The 14674-nt window shown below is 39.3% G+C and overlaps 2 protein-coding genes across 3 annotated transcripts in view; one reads left to right on the top strand and one right to left on the bottom strand.

The window, feature by feature from the left end:
• Positions 1 to 9792, top strand: part of LOC103718765 (protein decapping 5) — a 32392-nt gene extending 22600 nt beyond the window's left edge. Inside the window, exons 3-7 of the mRNA XM_008807722.4 lie at positions 2307 to 2375; positions 2457 to 3320; positions 7724 to 7918; positions 9038 to 9148; positions 9229 to 9792. Of these exons, the coding sequence (XP_008805944.1) occupies positions 2307 to 2375; positions 2457 to 3320; positions 7724 to 7918; positions 9038 to 9148; positions 9229 to 9375 (1386 nt within the window). The 3' untranslated portion in view covers positions 9376 to 9792. The remainder of the gene's footprint in view (positions 1 to 2306; positions 2376 to 2456; positions 3321 to 7723; positions 7919 to 9037; positions 9149 to 9228) is intronic.
• Positions 9793 to 10458: 666 nt separating this feature from the next.
• LOC103718764 (protein MODIFYING WALL LIGNIN-1-like) lies at positions 10459 to 12133 on the bottom strand. Of its 2 annotated transcripts, none has more exons than XM_026809152.2 (3): positions 11616 to 12133; positions 11277 to 11524; positions 10459 to 11170 (listed from the first exon to the last, which is right to left on the bottom strand). In XM_026809152.2, exons 1-3 carry the CDS (start codon positions 11718 to 11720, stop codon positions 10915 to 10917), a joined length of 609 nt encoding a protein of 202 aa, XP_026664953.2. In that variant the 5' UTR covers positions 11721 to 12133; the 3' UTR covers positions 10459 to 10914. The 2 variants fall into 2 exon arrangements, with proteins under 2 accessions (XP_026664953.2, XP_008805943.2); XM_008807721.4 differs by having other exon boundaries at positions 11334 to 11524.
• Between the last annotated feature and the right edge of the window lie 2541 nt (positions 12134 to 14674).

Here is a 14674-nt window from a genome sequence, read left to right as displayed (position 1 = left end):
TGCAAAATTAGGTGTGATTCCTAGGTTGCGGAGTGAGTCTAGTATTATCATCCCTCTTCCTTTTTACACTTTTATTCTTTCATTTTTTATTTTAGGGTTCTTTGCCTTCTTTGATCAAAAAAATACTTTTATCTTCCCTAGATCTTTCATGACACAGATTTTCTTTTCCAGAAAACTTACAGCAAACTGTTGATTTTGGCCATTCAATTGCATCAAGCCCTAAAAACCTAATCAACCCTAAAATCCTAAACCCAAGGATAGATTATAGCTAACCATTATCTATTTCTTCAAGAACATTGACTTTCTGGTTCAATTTTGTTGAAAATCAGGTCTTATCCCTTTCCCTAGACTTTCCTACATCATTAGGACCTGGCACAGATGGTACATGTGCTTTCACTTTAGAAAGAGGAAAATTGAAGTCTAACCTTGATTAACTGATGTGAAATTTAGCCCTTGTATGGTGGACTTGTAATTCCAAGTCCTAGAACTTGAGGGGCATTTTAGTTTTTAGACTCTAACCATCATAAGCTTGTGCCAAATATGCATAATTGATTAACATTATGCAAACAAAACCTAATTGTGTATAAGGACTAAAAGTTAAACGGTAATTCTGCAGGGACTTTTTGAAATAGCAAAGTATGCCAAACTCTATCCTATAGTTAGATTAAGCTTAAGTTCCTAAAGTTGCAATCCAAGACACGAATACGACAAATTCAGGTGCTTGCACCTAGTTTTTGAATCTTCTTGTGTCCTAAGATTTGGGCCTAGAATGGATCTGAACCTTACATACCTGCACTCAAGACTAGACTTGAGCATTGGCCTCGCTGGGTCGTGTTTGGGCTTGGCCTTAGCATGGTCTAGAGCTTAATTGGGCCCAAGCCTTGGCCTCAGACCTTAAGCATCCAGCTTGAGCTAGCCCAAGTCCTAAAAGCTGAGCTCAAACTGCCCTGGCCTAGCCTGGCCCAACAAATGAGGGCCTAGGTCAGCATGCTTGGGAGTGGAGGGGGCACTGTGGAACTGTGGATGTGGGGGTAAGGGGGTTGTAGAGATAGAAGAGAGAGGGCGAGAGAGGGAGAGAGAGAGAGGAGGAGGTGGAGAAGACAGTGGTGGCTTGTCCCGCCTATGGTGAGGGAGTTGGGTGGGGGGGGGGGGGGGGAGGTGTGGAGGAGCTGCAAGACAAGATAGACTCCTCTTTTTTTATTTTATTTTTTTTTTTTTGGGGGGGGGGGGGGGGGGGGTTGGAGGGCAGGAGAGAGAGAGGGTGGTGGGTGGGGAGAGGCGGTGGTTGTTTGTGGAGCTAGGCTGTAGAACCATATAGGGGCACATGCTATTGGACACCAGGGAGGGAAGGTAGGGGTGGAGAGAGGGAGGGAGGGAAAAGAGAGGGAGACGAGGGAAGGAGCGCGTCTATGTCCTCTAGCTAGCAAAGGATGGAACTTAGGGAGACGAGAAAGGGAGCAAATTAAGATTTATTTTTTCCTCTTTGATTTTTAATATAAAATGTATAATATATATTGCATATTTTAGTGGATGACTTTCGGGCCGGGCCAGATCAGAAGTTGACAACCTGAGCCTAGCCCGTCGGGCTGAACATCTATGCTCGGGCCCACCAAAAATCAGGCCAAGAAGCTAGGCTAGCTTGCGCAGGTCTACCTGGGATCCATAACTGAACCATGTAATATAGCTATGAGGCCTTTCCCTTTTCAATCTTGCATTGACCTCAGCTGTCCTGACATATGCAGGAAAGTAAATTGCAAGAAAAGAAAAGCTGTTTTGATTTTTAAACATCCATTCCATAAGAGACAGGACGAATTCTTGATTATGAAAAGCTTTTTTCGAGCCTTTGACCTGCTGACTTGAAATTGTTTATTTCTTCTTCTTATAGCATATGTTTGCAAAGAAGTTTTGTGAGGTTTTAGTGTCTTCCTATTTATGGAGAGTGGAAGCAGAAGTATCATGTGGGGGCATGCGTCAGTTCACAGTGGCTTGAAACAAGAATGATAAGACGAGGGACAGATAAGATCTCATTTGAAAATGATTGCCAACATGATTTCCCTTGATATAAGGTCATCTGGAAATAATTGTTCCTACCATAGAATTTGACTGCTCATGTAGTAGTATTATCATGTTTCTAAATGTTGATGTTACCTTTAAATTTTCTTTGTTATAACACCTGAATAATTTAGAGCTTTGAAATGCATGAAGATCCATGAGTATAATTTCTTACCATGTGGTCTTAAAATAGACTATAATTCCATGTTTGAGTTTCATGAAGTTGATGCATTCTTAGCTCATCTTGTTTTCAGGATTTGCAAGTGAAGTCATCTCCAGTTCTTAGTAAACCCCAGGCACCCAGTGATCCAGCTATTATTCAGGTATATGTTATATGACTTGGGGATTTTTTTCTTGGTGCTACTTACTGTATGTTCTTTACGTTTCCATCATATGCTTTGCAGTCACGTTATGCTTATGCACCTACTACAAGTACATCTTCAGCTGGAGGCACTGCTCTTACTGGTCAAGGCTCCCATGCTGCACACTCATCTTTAGCCAGGCCATCATATCCAGATGCATTATCACAGTATCAATCTGGGGCCGCTCTCGGTTCCCGGGCCTCCTTGCCTGCTTCTACAAATATAAATGAGACCTCTTCTAGTGCACCTATGTATTGGCAAGGATATACTGGTGCACTAGATGGCCAGGCTCCTGCTCAACAGCAATCATTTCCTTTGCAGCCCTCTTCAGCAATGCTGCAAGATCAGTTGCAGTTACCTGTAAGGCAGGCACCAATGAGCATTCCAAATTTCATAGACCCTGCCCCTTTAACCTTCACTCCTGTTGCCACCAATGAGCACTCAAAATTTCATAGACCCTCTTCTCATTTTGGAATTTCTAGCCCTGCTGATGTATTGTCATCAGTATCCAGTGACGCTTCTCAACCATCTCATCCATTGTCATCTCTACTGTATCCATCAACAAAGTCTTCATTTTCTTCATCAAATCAAGAGTTAAATGCCTCCATGTATTCAATTTCTAGCAAAGCTGGATCTTCAGCACTGCCAATCCTTTCCATGCCAAGTTTACCTTATTCCTCAGCTTCAATTTTGGGATCTGCTGCATCTCCTGTAACTACATTGCCTCCTCTGCTGGCCCGTGATCAGTTCCCACAATCTAGGCCAACAACTTCCTCCTTTAACCAGAGACTGAGCCATGAGCAAGAAGACATGGCAGCCATGTTACCGCCATCATCGGACCCATTATTGTCAGTTAGCTCACTGCCTCAGGCACCATTTTTGCCATTACCATTGCCTTCCCAACAGGTACAATGACACTTTATATTAGTTTCAATATGTTGCCTAAATTGCTTTCACAGGTCGGTTATGTCTTTTATGCAGTTCTTGTTGTTTTCTAAAGGACATACTGCTCTTTACTGCTGCTTTTTTTTTTTTTTTTTTGGTTTTCTAAGAATGTCTCTGAAATGGTTTGAAAGTCTATCTGGATTCAATAGTTTAGGTTGAAAAGGTTATTCTTTAATTTATTGAATCATGATTGTGTTTAAGTGAATGTAAAGTCAATATTGCTTATAAATGAAATTGAAGTATGCAACTGTATCTAGGACATTACGAACACATTCTCAACTGGATGAGCTAATATGCATCCGCACAGTTGATGCTTGGAGTGAAGTGCAGATTTTAGGCTTAATATATTAACTATGCCGGATATAGAAGAAGAGAACACGGATGGCGCCAGAAGAGCATTAATGATATTTGACTTTTTGAAATTATTTTACATGGTTTTCACTATCTGAATATTAGAATTTAACATGTCCTATGGTGTGGAGACAGATGACACCCCAAGTAGAGCCTCCTCATCGCACTCAGGTGTTTGAGTTTAACAGCAGAGTAGATTCAATAATCTGGAAGTAGTTAGATTTTCTGTATCCTAGGATCATAATACTGATGGATATTTGCCAATCACACTGTGATATGACGACAAATGCTGATATGAAGCTCTGACAGGGAAGAGCCAAAGTCTAACATATCAAAAGTTGTATGCAGTGCACCCCATTAGCCGAGACATGATTTGGTACTAGTTCATTACTTTTCAATTGCAAACAGGTTGGACTTAGGTTGGATCCATGCTGAATCCGCATCCGAACTTAATAAGCAAATCAAATTAAGATTTGAGTTTGAATTTATCCAAATGAGTAAGATTCAAACTCAAACCAAACCTGATTAATTCTAAGTTCGTATTCAAGTTTTGTGTGGTTCAGCACATGATTTTAGTGGGCCAACCATCCAAGGGTCAACAGTTCCTAAAACTAAAAGGACTGTCATCACGATGGTCCTCCATATATATTGAACTTGTGACAGATTATGGTGGGAAAGGAACCCAATATGGGAAGTTAATGACTGTTTTGAAAAAAAAATGTCCAACCACTTTGGGAACAGATTTGAGTCTCCATTTATGTTTATTTGACTATCAGCTAGGATTTTGGAATTGAAATGGCGGCAATCGAGACTTATAGGGAGCATGCATGAGAAAAATGCAAAAATCCAAACATGCAGAAAATAATTAATACAAGTCAGAAGCCAATCCTCCTTATATTTCTAAATTTTTATGTACTACATATATAGTATGTATTCGGGTTTTTGATCTGCATATAGCTACATCCAAGTTCGATTCAATATGAAATCGGATCCGACATATGAAATCTGACTTTGATACATCAAGGTCATCGAAACTTATATTGGATCCATACATGATTGTTATACCATTTACACTCCTACAAACAATGACATTGGTTAAGTAATTTCAATAAAAAACATTAAGAAACTGTACATGTTAATTTGAGTAATCTCACCTTTGCTTTGTTGGAAGTTTTGAGTCCTAAGGGCAACTAGCCCCACAAATGCTGGATAGGTTCGGTTTCATATTGAATTGCCGTTACAATCTAATTTGAAGAAATTTAATGGAGGATCAAGAATTTTGATTTTATGATGTAGGACTAGTGATTGTGATTTTAGATGGAGCTCCTCCAATGATATCTCACAAAATTATGAAATGTAGATTCCCTTGTAATCATAATTCAGCTGCATGTGCATCACTTTACCGAAGAAACCTGTATCATTTGAGTCCATTTCGTGTCTAAATCCTAAATTTCTTTTTTTGTGAACCGCAATTTTCTTCTTCTTTTCATGCTTCTTTGCTATTCTTCTCCTGATCACCTCACTTTGAGTGCATATTCTGGGGTGAGGGTCTGGAAAACTTCATTCTTCATGAGATTTATTAACTTTTGAAAGGAACTGGGCTTCTTTTTCATGTCCAAAAGCTTGCATAGATATGGGGTGTCACTTCACCTACTGTTTTTTAATCCAAGTTCCAACTTGGAATATAGATTAAGGTTTTAAAAATCATTAGAACAGGATGCTATTCGCGCTACTATTACTATTCCGGCAGAAAACCAGCATTGTACATAGGGTGTTGGTACGGGGTACAGTCCGCTATCATGTATTGATACTTGGTACTGTGAAAAACCAATACATCATCTGATACTGGTTTTACAACCTTGATATAGCTCCCCTACCTGGTACGGGGTGCAGTTTACTTGTTACAGGTTGTCAATGAACTACTAACCCAATCTAGCTAATTAAACTAGTTAAAAGAAAATGAAACAAAGAAACACATTAGTTGTGTGATGTAATTTAGGCTTTTGTACCAGTATATATTGTGAAAGTCCTAAATCAAATTAGAGCATATAAATTAGAAATCTTGTAAAAGATGTTGAATATGTGATGTAGTTTTTGTCTTTTGTAAGCTGCTTGATGAAGAGGGTAAGCCTTGGTGCAACGGTAAGGTTGCTCCATTGTGACTTGATGTCACAAGTTCAAAATATGGAACAACTTCTTCACACACGGGGGCAATACTAGACCCTCCCCAAACCCCGCAGTGGCTGCCGCTCGTGCACTAGGGCACCTTTTTTCAGAAGCTACTAGATGACATAAAAGAAGGTAATTGTGGTTCACACTTGTTTCTATTAGCTACAAGTTACATGCAATGGTAGATGAGATTATTCTGGCATTCAGGTGTTGGTATCAAAATTTGGTGAAATGATGAATAACATTTTGAGATCCTTCTTAAAAAGAAAAAGCATGAAGAACTTGGACCATTTTATGTAACAATTGATTAATACTGATGGATTCTTCTTCATCACGCTTAGTTGTATGAAAACAAATGCTGATGTAAGACTTGAAAAAGAAAAGAACTGAAGCCTAAGGTTTTGCCATACTTCATTACTTTAAATGTATTAGAGCAGCTGACGTATATGTATTCATGCATAAATACATATATACCCCTCATAGTTAACAAGTTCAATAAAGGAAAAACATATAGACCATCTACCTATATTTCTGATTGCTTTAATGGTGTCTGCCTTTGATGATGGTCTTTCTCCACCATTTTGAACAATGACATCAGCTAATTAATTTCTGTAAATCAGCATTATGAAGTTATGCATGTTATTTTGACCATTCTTGCCTTTCCTTTGTTGGAATTCATGAATCATTGCATCCAACTAACCAGCGGCTGTCAAGGAGGGGCAATGATTTTGATTTGATATGGAAGACTTCTATCGTAATTTTATATGCAGCTCCATTCATTGCAACTTACAAAATTACGAAATTTAGATTTTCTTGATCTTTATAATCATATTTCAACTACCTGAACACCACTTTTCTTAAGAAACATGCTTCATTCGAATACAATTTAGTGGCTAAATCTCTAAAGTTCACCTTTTCTTATTCATTTTTAATCTACTTTTCTTTGTGGACCTTGCTTGACTTTTATTGGCAACCTCACTTTTACTGCATCTTTGAGGGTGAGCGTCTGGAAACTTGATTTTCATGACACGGGTTAAAACTTGAAAGGAATTGGACTTCTTTTCACATTCAAAAGCTTGAGGAGAAACTGTAAATAGGTCTCACTTCCCAGCTGTTTTCTAAGTGCTCTCTTTTAGTGTTGAAATGTAGGTACATATGGCCTATACTGCCACTCTATGAGAACAATTGTAATTTGGCCTGCCAAGCAGTTAATTTTTATCATTTGTCAGTGGACTGTTAACCTACTTCAGATGGTTAAAGAAGTTACAAGAAAATGGAAATTAAATATAAATCAATCTAAAATACATTAGAGATCCATGCATAAAAGATGCTTATCCATGAAGAAGTGATGTTTCTTGCTTGGGCCTGCACTATGTTCGGCACCAACAAGTGGTAGATTTCAGTGGAACTGATGAACCACATGAGGTGGTTAGAAGCGTGAGGGAGAGGGCTCGTAGTACCTGATAGTGCAGGCAAGAAATATGAAAATACTGTCTAATACCGTGATTATTTCCTTTAAAGCCATCAAGTAGCTTTAAAAAATTTGAAAACTACATATCACGTGTAGCTGCACCATGCCATAGTATACTTGAGGCCAAAATATGTAAAGGAAATAATCACAGCTATACTTGTGGTCTTGTTAGCTATCACGTGATATGTGCCTTGTAGCTAACAAGCCCTCAAGTATGGCTTTAAAGGAAATAAGTAAAGGAAATAATCATGGCTTTAAAGACACATGCAATAGTATATTAGACAGTATTTTGCCATATACGGTTCGACTTATTTTTAAAGGTTTTCAGTTTATTCTCACTAGAATTTTCTTTGCTGTTTGTTTAAATCTACAGGGACAGGTTGGGGTGGCTCGATTCACCGATGAATTTGATTTTGCAGCCATGAATGAGAAGTTCAACAAAGATGAAGTTTGGGGGTCGCTTGGGAAGTCGAGAAGAAGCATAGAAAATGAAATAGGAGAAAATCCAGCTCACGATGATTTGGAGGTTGAAGAGGGTTATGAACAAGATCCCAAGCTTGACCACAAAGTATGACATGCTTGTGTGCCATTTCTTTTATGTTTCATTCTTCTCTCATGATTGTTCTTTCAACACTTGAAAGTCAAAACACTGAAATTTATAAAAAAACAATGATCCTGAAAAGTAAAGTTTTGAGATCTTATTAGCAGAGCTGGTTAGATGCAGACTCGGTTGCTTGCTGGGTGATGTGACCAAGGCTGTATTTGTGGTGTCTTTTAGTGAGTAGTTCAATTTATAACTTGTCCTTAGACCAAAATTTAATGTCTGGAGAAACTAGCAGATGGTACAAGTTTGACTGCACCATACTTCACATCCTGCCTGAGTTTCAGCCAGTGGTACACATGGTTCTGGGGTAACCCAAGAACTGAACTGAACCAACTTCCTTGGTGGTTTAGATTTTCACATAGGTTGGTCCAATCCATGTCTAGTGGTTGGATAACCTGATCTAACCCGAACCAAATGAATGAATATTTATATATTGTTAATATCTGTTTTGCATATTACATCATCTAATCAAAGTTTTTATTCATTTCTGTTTTGTTAAACAGAATGTTGGATTTTTTTTATTGTTTTTCATTATATATCATATCCAAATAGTTTATTTTTTGGGTTTTGTTGTTGTGTGAAATTGTTGAGTATATTTATTGTTGGTTTATTTTGGTTCACTAGTTTAAATGGATTCTCTTGAGATTAAAGAATCATTAGATTCTTATGTCGACAATGTAAAAAAAAGATTTGGTACGTTTGAGAACTAACCTGATCTTGGTCCATTGGTCTAGTTTTTCTCCAGCATCAATTAGTTGGCCTCCCAGTTCCAAAAAGCAGGTCCTTTCAAAATTGGTCCCTTCCCTGAACTAATCTGAACCTTGTGCAAGCTAGTTTCAGCACTCTGCATGTTACCCATTTTGCTGCTTGATGTTCTTGCTTGGTTAGTGATTTTTATATTGATGACTGTGCAGGCCAAATTATACAATATACTGTAAGACATGACCTAGAGGCAGAAAAATGCTTTCTAATGAGCAAGCCCTAGCTTTCTGGGAATAATAAATTCTTATAGAATCAAGCATTTAACTTCTGCTTTGACTAGAAGTGATTCAACTGCAACCCTATTTGTGTCCTGTTTTGCAGCCTGTATATAATAAAGATGACTTCTTTGACAATCTTTCTTGCAACTCACTTAACCGAGGATCATGGAGCGGCCGTGCCAAGTTCTCTGAGAGAATGAAATTGGACACAGAGGTTTGGAGTTACTTTTCTTTGCATTTAATATTGAAAAGTCTTGATGATGCTAATTGATGAAATTGTTGTTTGGCTGGCAGACTTTTGGCGAGTTCCAGCAGAGGACTCATTTGGGTCGTGGCATCCATGGGCCTGCTCATTCTAGTAACTTCAGGGGATCGTACAACCGTGGAAGAGGTTATGGATATTATAGTGGGAGGGGCCATGGAGGATATAGACCTGTCTAGAAGCTTTTATCTGATCGATTTCCTGAGGATTTGTGGTTTTGCCAGTGTACTCATGTCAGTCCTGCTACTCCACCCTGTTAATCTGTCTGGCGGCTCTCAAAACCACCCTCTTACCTGTATCCAGTCATGGCCTCGTAGCCATTCGCATTTAACCACTGATGTGAAATACTGTCTTTTAGAAATTTTTGCCGTCTCTACCTACTAATTTTTCATAGTATGGCCTCTGTCTTTTTCTCGCACAGGCTTCCTTTGTTGTAGTAAGAGGCATTTCATGTCTCTCCTTATATAATCTCAAGTAATTTGAGATGAAGAACTGCTAATGTACGACTTACCAGGATGTACATCGTTCAGGTGGTGAGAAAAGTTGGCTGATGAATGTTTATATGGTTATGAATGACTTGTTAATTTTGGTACTTATTGTTATTATTTGATGCTTAGCCCATAAAATCTGTTTTGACTGTTTCTTGTTCAGTCTTCGAAATTTGTAATTTGGAGTTCGGTAGTATGGCGCAGAATGCAAGGAATCGGTGTGAAATGTCTTTGAGATGGCAGTTGAAATGGTTGATGAATAGAGGATATGTTGTCATCTGTTTTATAAGATTGTTTACAAAAAACAAAAGGAAAATTATGAGCAATGACCAAAGGTGGTCAATCCGTACTAATTTACGGTAAAAATTTTAGGATGTTTGGTGCTTCAAAATAAAAGGCAGCTGTTGTGGCGATGCCTATTCCTGATATGGGCAGCATATTTGGTGCTTCCGCAATCATGAGAGCAAATAGCTCTTTTAATTTTTGCTATATTTTATTTACTTCCCTATCCTTTAGGAAATGATGAAAATTGCATGTCAAGGAATCAGACTTTGTTAAATCATGATGCCTTTGTGTGGAAGCAAAATGATTTGCTGCGATGGGTTTCCAAAAGCCATCTGGTGATGGTTAGCTGCGGAGCAGCGAAGGTCGTTCTAGCAGCAGGTGAGTTGCAATTCATTGTTGGTAGGGTGAATTGGTTGGCACACGGAAAAGGTCGCACCACGCATAGAACCGAAAAAAACGAAAAAATAAAAGAGGGAAGGGAGGGACTGGTAGGAGAAAATGTAAACGAAGCCGCCCATATTTGTCGACTGTACGAGAATACTTCAAAAGGCATGACAAAAAAAATTAAATGCCTTTGCTGGGGTTTAATGAATAGCAAAAGATAGATTGAAAAAAAAAAAAGGGAAAATGTAATAGTCTCTGTATTTCTGTGTGTCCAGGAACAACATGAGATTTTGGTGGCGGTAAAGGGAGGAGACCAATTGCAGCCATCCTTTATAGACCACCACCACCCAGCTGCAAGAGTATCCTATTCTGGACGGCGGGCCCAGACATCCTCGGTTGGATGCGTCTCCTTTTTTTGTTGATGCTGAAAGTTGTGGTCCTTACTCCTTACGCAAAAAAAAAAAAAAGATGGCTGGGGTCCTTCGATCCTCCATGGCCAGCCATGTTGTGCAGGAATGAATTCCAACCAAGCACACCTCAAACAAAGGTCAGTCGTTTCCGTCATCTAGGCTTAATTACTTCCCGTTGCTGATGATCCCTCCCAGCTTCCTCGTCTAGATGGGTGCATGCGATGGTGGATCGTCGCTCCCATTGCACAGTGAAAACTACGGTCGGAACGATGAGTACGGCCGCACCGAGGAATACTCCATTCCTGACCATGTAGCAATTCCCATTTATCCATCCTTTCCCATAGGGCTGTCCGGCGTTCATGCTCGACCCGGCGGCTAATAGAATCGTTGCCAATCCAAAGCTGATCCTGTAAGATGGTCGAAACAGAACTGATAGAAAAAAACGAATACAATACAAAAAAACGAGGCATCTCATTCGAAGATCAGCCATTTTTATAAGAAAACGTCGCATACCAAGATAAAACCAATAAGGTGGTGGAGACGAGCAAGAAGATCGAAAACGTTGCATACCAAGATAAAACCAATAGGGTGATGGAGACGATTCGGCTTCTCCTACTCTTGTTGTCTCCTGAGTGAATACATACCGCGGAGGTCCCAACAATCTGGGCTATTGAAAGGCAGACGACCGCGGCGATCCCCAACCCAAAAGCGGAGCTCCTCGGCAACGAACAGAGGCTTCCATCCAGCTTCATATCCTTTGCCTGCAAAATCCCAACTCAAGCAGTTCAGCCTCACCGCTGCCCGATACCAATCCAGAACGCATCAAGCGGATCGTTCGCCGGCCACCATCACCTTTACTTTCTTGAATTCGGCTGCGACGGAGCAGGAGAAGGCGAGCGTTCCCAGGAACACGATGGTGGAGCAAATCACCGGCTTCCCAAGCTTGGGCTTCTCCATCGGTACGTAAGCTTATTCCTCGGGTAACAATTCGAGATGCGATAGTCCCCAAGAACGTCTCTCAATGTGCAGGCGCAGCCAAGATATTCTCAAGGCTTGCCCGATGGAGAAGGCATGCTGGGCTTCCTCTCAGCATGGGTTTTCCTCTTGGGGATGGCGATGGCCGTGCCTTCCTCCGAAGGATTTCATCGCTTTGGAGAGGGGAGAGAGATGACTGTCGATTTTCAACAAATCGGTCCCGCCTCCTCTAGACCACGTCAACCCTGCAGCCGGGTTGACAAAGAGAACAACCGAAAACAAATCTACAGGGAGAAAGAAGGAAGCCGGAGGAATCCCAAAAAGTTGCACGCCTGCCACCTCTCTGTTTGCACGGCCCGGCCCATGAGTTCACGTGCCGCCATTCGAAACGCTTAAATCCACAGAGTCGGATGGTGGCGGTATTGAATCGTATGCAAAACGAGGTCCTACAAGAGTTGACTCAATAATAATACTAGCGTAAATAAATTGTTAGTTTTCTCTTAATCGTCCGTGGTGATGAAGTAAAATGGAAGATTACAAATTTATGAACCGACTGGAACGTTCAAATACCTTGGCTGAAATACAACCACCAAAGATGCCAAAATATCAATTAACATATATATATATATATATATATATAGCAACCTTGGCTGAAAACATCTTTGTTATGAAATATGAATCTAATCATATCATTAAGTATTTTTCATCTATTTATATGGATGTTCTAAGAAAAAGACACAAGTTTTTTAAAAGCTCTCAAATTGCTATGACTGCCCCTCGAAATAGGGGTTAATCGACACTTTGGAACTAGCATCCAACAAAAATAGCTCTCTGTCAACGGGTTAAAATTGGTAATGAATACAAACTATGATATCTTATCTATTATGAAGATGGCTCTATCACGGGTTATAATGACCATGGCACGAATATCTGTAAGCAATATTTTGATCCATGATAGGATTTAATGACGTGAAAAATGTTTTACGAATTTATTCGCAATATAAACAAAATTATGTTTATGAAAGATGGATGATTTATTCATGCATGATTTTCTTTATGAATTGATATACTGTACTATGAAATGCTTATTTTGGAATAACTGTTATTTTTTTTAAATAATGCATTGACATGAAAAACTTATACTTGATATGGTAAGGTAGATTAAGATTTGCCTATTGAGCTGTGTTGCTCATATATCTCTATTTTTATTTTTATCTCTCAAGACGAATAGGTTCGAGAGAAACGAATGATGGTCCAGGCTTGGGTTTGCGCTAGTAAATTTGGTAATTTTCATTTTAGCATTTTAAATTGACTCTAAATTTGTTGTTAATAATTTTTTGAATTTTGAGGATTATGGGTTTGATATTTATGTTTTGATTTAGACACTCTGAATCAGTGTTGGTTGCATTTAATGGATAATAAAATTGGACTTTTATTTATTATAATTTGTTTGAGATGGATTTGAAATCTAAGATGTAATGTTTGGCTTCATGTTATCGTAGGTTGTACTTCTCGAAAATGTGATGGTTTAGAACTTTCAAAGTTTGAGCCTTAAGTAAGTTAATTTCAAGGACAAAATTATTTTAAGGAAGAAAGAATATAATAATCCTAATTTTTAGGCTCCGTGAGCTGACCCGAAGTGGCCAAGCTCAATCCGATAGCGCCTAGCCCTTGGGCTTGTGGGCTGGCCCGAAAAGGCCAGACCCAAGGCCACCGTGTCCTGTGGCATGATGCAGTGGAGAAGAAGATTCCGATAAGAGTCTTCTTCCTTCTCCGATTATGGCAGAAATCGGAGTCATCCAGGCAATTCAAGTTCGACTAAAATTTTAGAATTTTGCCTATTTAACTCCTCTATTGAAAGCCGTGTACAATGATTCTAAGAATCATCACTGATCTCGACGATTCTTTTCCGAGTCTGCTCCTCGATTCAGCTGTGAAACTCTGTAATTAACAGAACCGACACCTTTGGCTATATTGAGATGCCAATGTGGTTACTTGGTACAATCATTGGGTGTTTGATACTAGAGACCTAGGTTCAAATCCCGCCTATTTTGGATTGTCTTCCACTGATCCTAGTTTTCAAAATGAAGGAAAAGGAAACAAAGTCAATTAATAGGCATGCGGCAGTTGACATAACATTTAGAAATGTCGATTGTTTCCTGTATCTATATTGTTGGTTTTTGGGAGGGGATCAGGAAGATAAGGTGGAGTGGTACGTCAACCCCCAGGTGGTAAAAAAGTTTTTTTTCTTTCAAGAAACTGAATTAATCAACTTGTGTTTGTTCTGGTTTTCATCTATATTACTGTTGACTGTCTACATCTGTTATGTAGTTGGTTTCGATAGTTCGCAAGCTGGGTTTTCTTGATCTTGCTTGTGCTTCCACCATCCTTTTATTTGTGGGAACCAATCGAGCATGGATAATGGGAATGGGTGGCAAAGGTTTTCATGAATCTGTCTCCGGGCAGTTAATTTTATTTATTTATTTATTTACTCTTGTTGTTATCAATAAAATGCAACACCTGTGTGGCCCTTCAACATAAATTCGATTTTCTGGCCTTACCAGTGCTTTTCACTTTGTTTCAGATGACTGTACCATCTACATCACCAACATACCAACTTGCCCCGTTTTTTTTTTTTTTTTTTTTGGGCATATGTGCCACTTCAATACCATCGATTAGTCATTATTTCTTATTTCTGGTGCAAGGTGTATCAAGTTTCTGATACCGGTGAAACTTCTTTAGAGACTGTAGAATCATCTGCTACGGAGGAGAATGCTGACTTGGGTATCCGAAGGTGAAGAAAAGCCAACTCCTGGAACTTTTAGGTGGTGGTTGATAGTTTCTTGCATCTCCCAAGACCATCATGCTTGAATTGTGCCCAATTCTGATAGTTGGACGTCAGCCATATCGAACCCTGGAATTTGGACGGCTATCCA

This window comes from Phoenix dactylifera, unplaced genomic scaffold (assembly GCF_009389715.1).
Source record: "Phoenix dactylifera cultivar Barhee BC4 unplaced genomic scaffold, palm_55x_up_171113_PBpolish2nd_filt_p 000818F, whole genome shotgun sequence".
NCBI classification, from domain to species: domain Eukaryota; kingdom Viridiplantae; phylum Streptophyta; class Magnoliopsida; order Arecales; family Arecaceae; genus Phoenix; species Phoenix dactylifera.
This window is presented reverse-complemented; position numbering and strand designations above follow the sequence as displayed.

Excerpts from the sequence above, each read along its gene's own strand:
- LOC103718764 (XM_026809152.2), bottom strand. The coding sequence starts at position 11,720 with ATGGAGAAGCCCAAGCTTGGGAAGCCGGTGATTTGCTCCACCATCGTG. Across the intron at positions 11,525-11,615 it reads CCGAATTCAAGAAAGTAAAG|GCAAAGGATATGAAGCTGGA; the intron begins GTGATGGTGGCC and ends GGGATTTTGCAG. Across the intron at positions 11,171-11,276 it reads ACCTTATTGGTTTTATCTTG|GATCAGCTTTGGATTGGCAA; the intron begins GTATGCGACGTT and ends ACCATCTTACAG.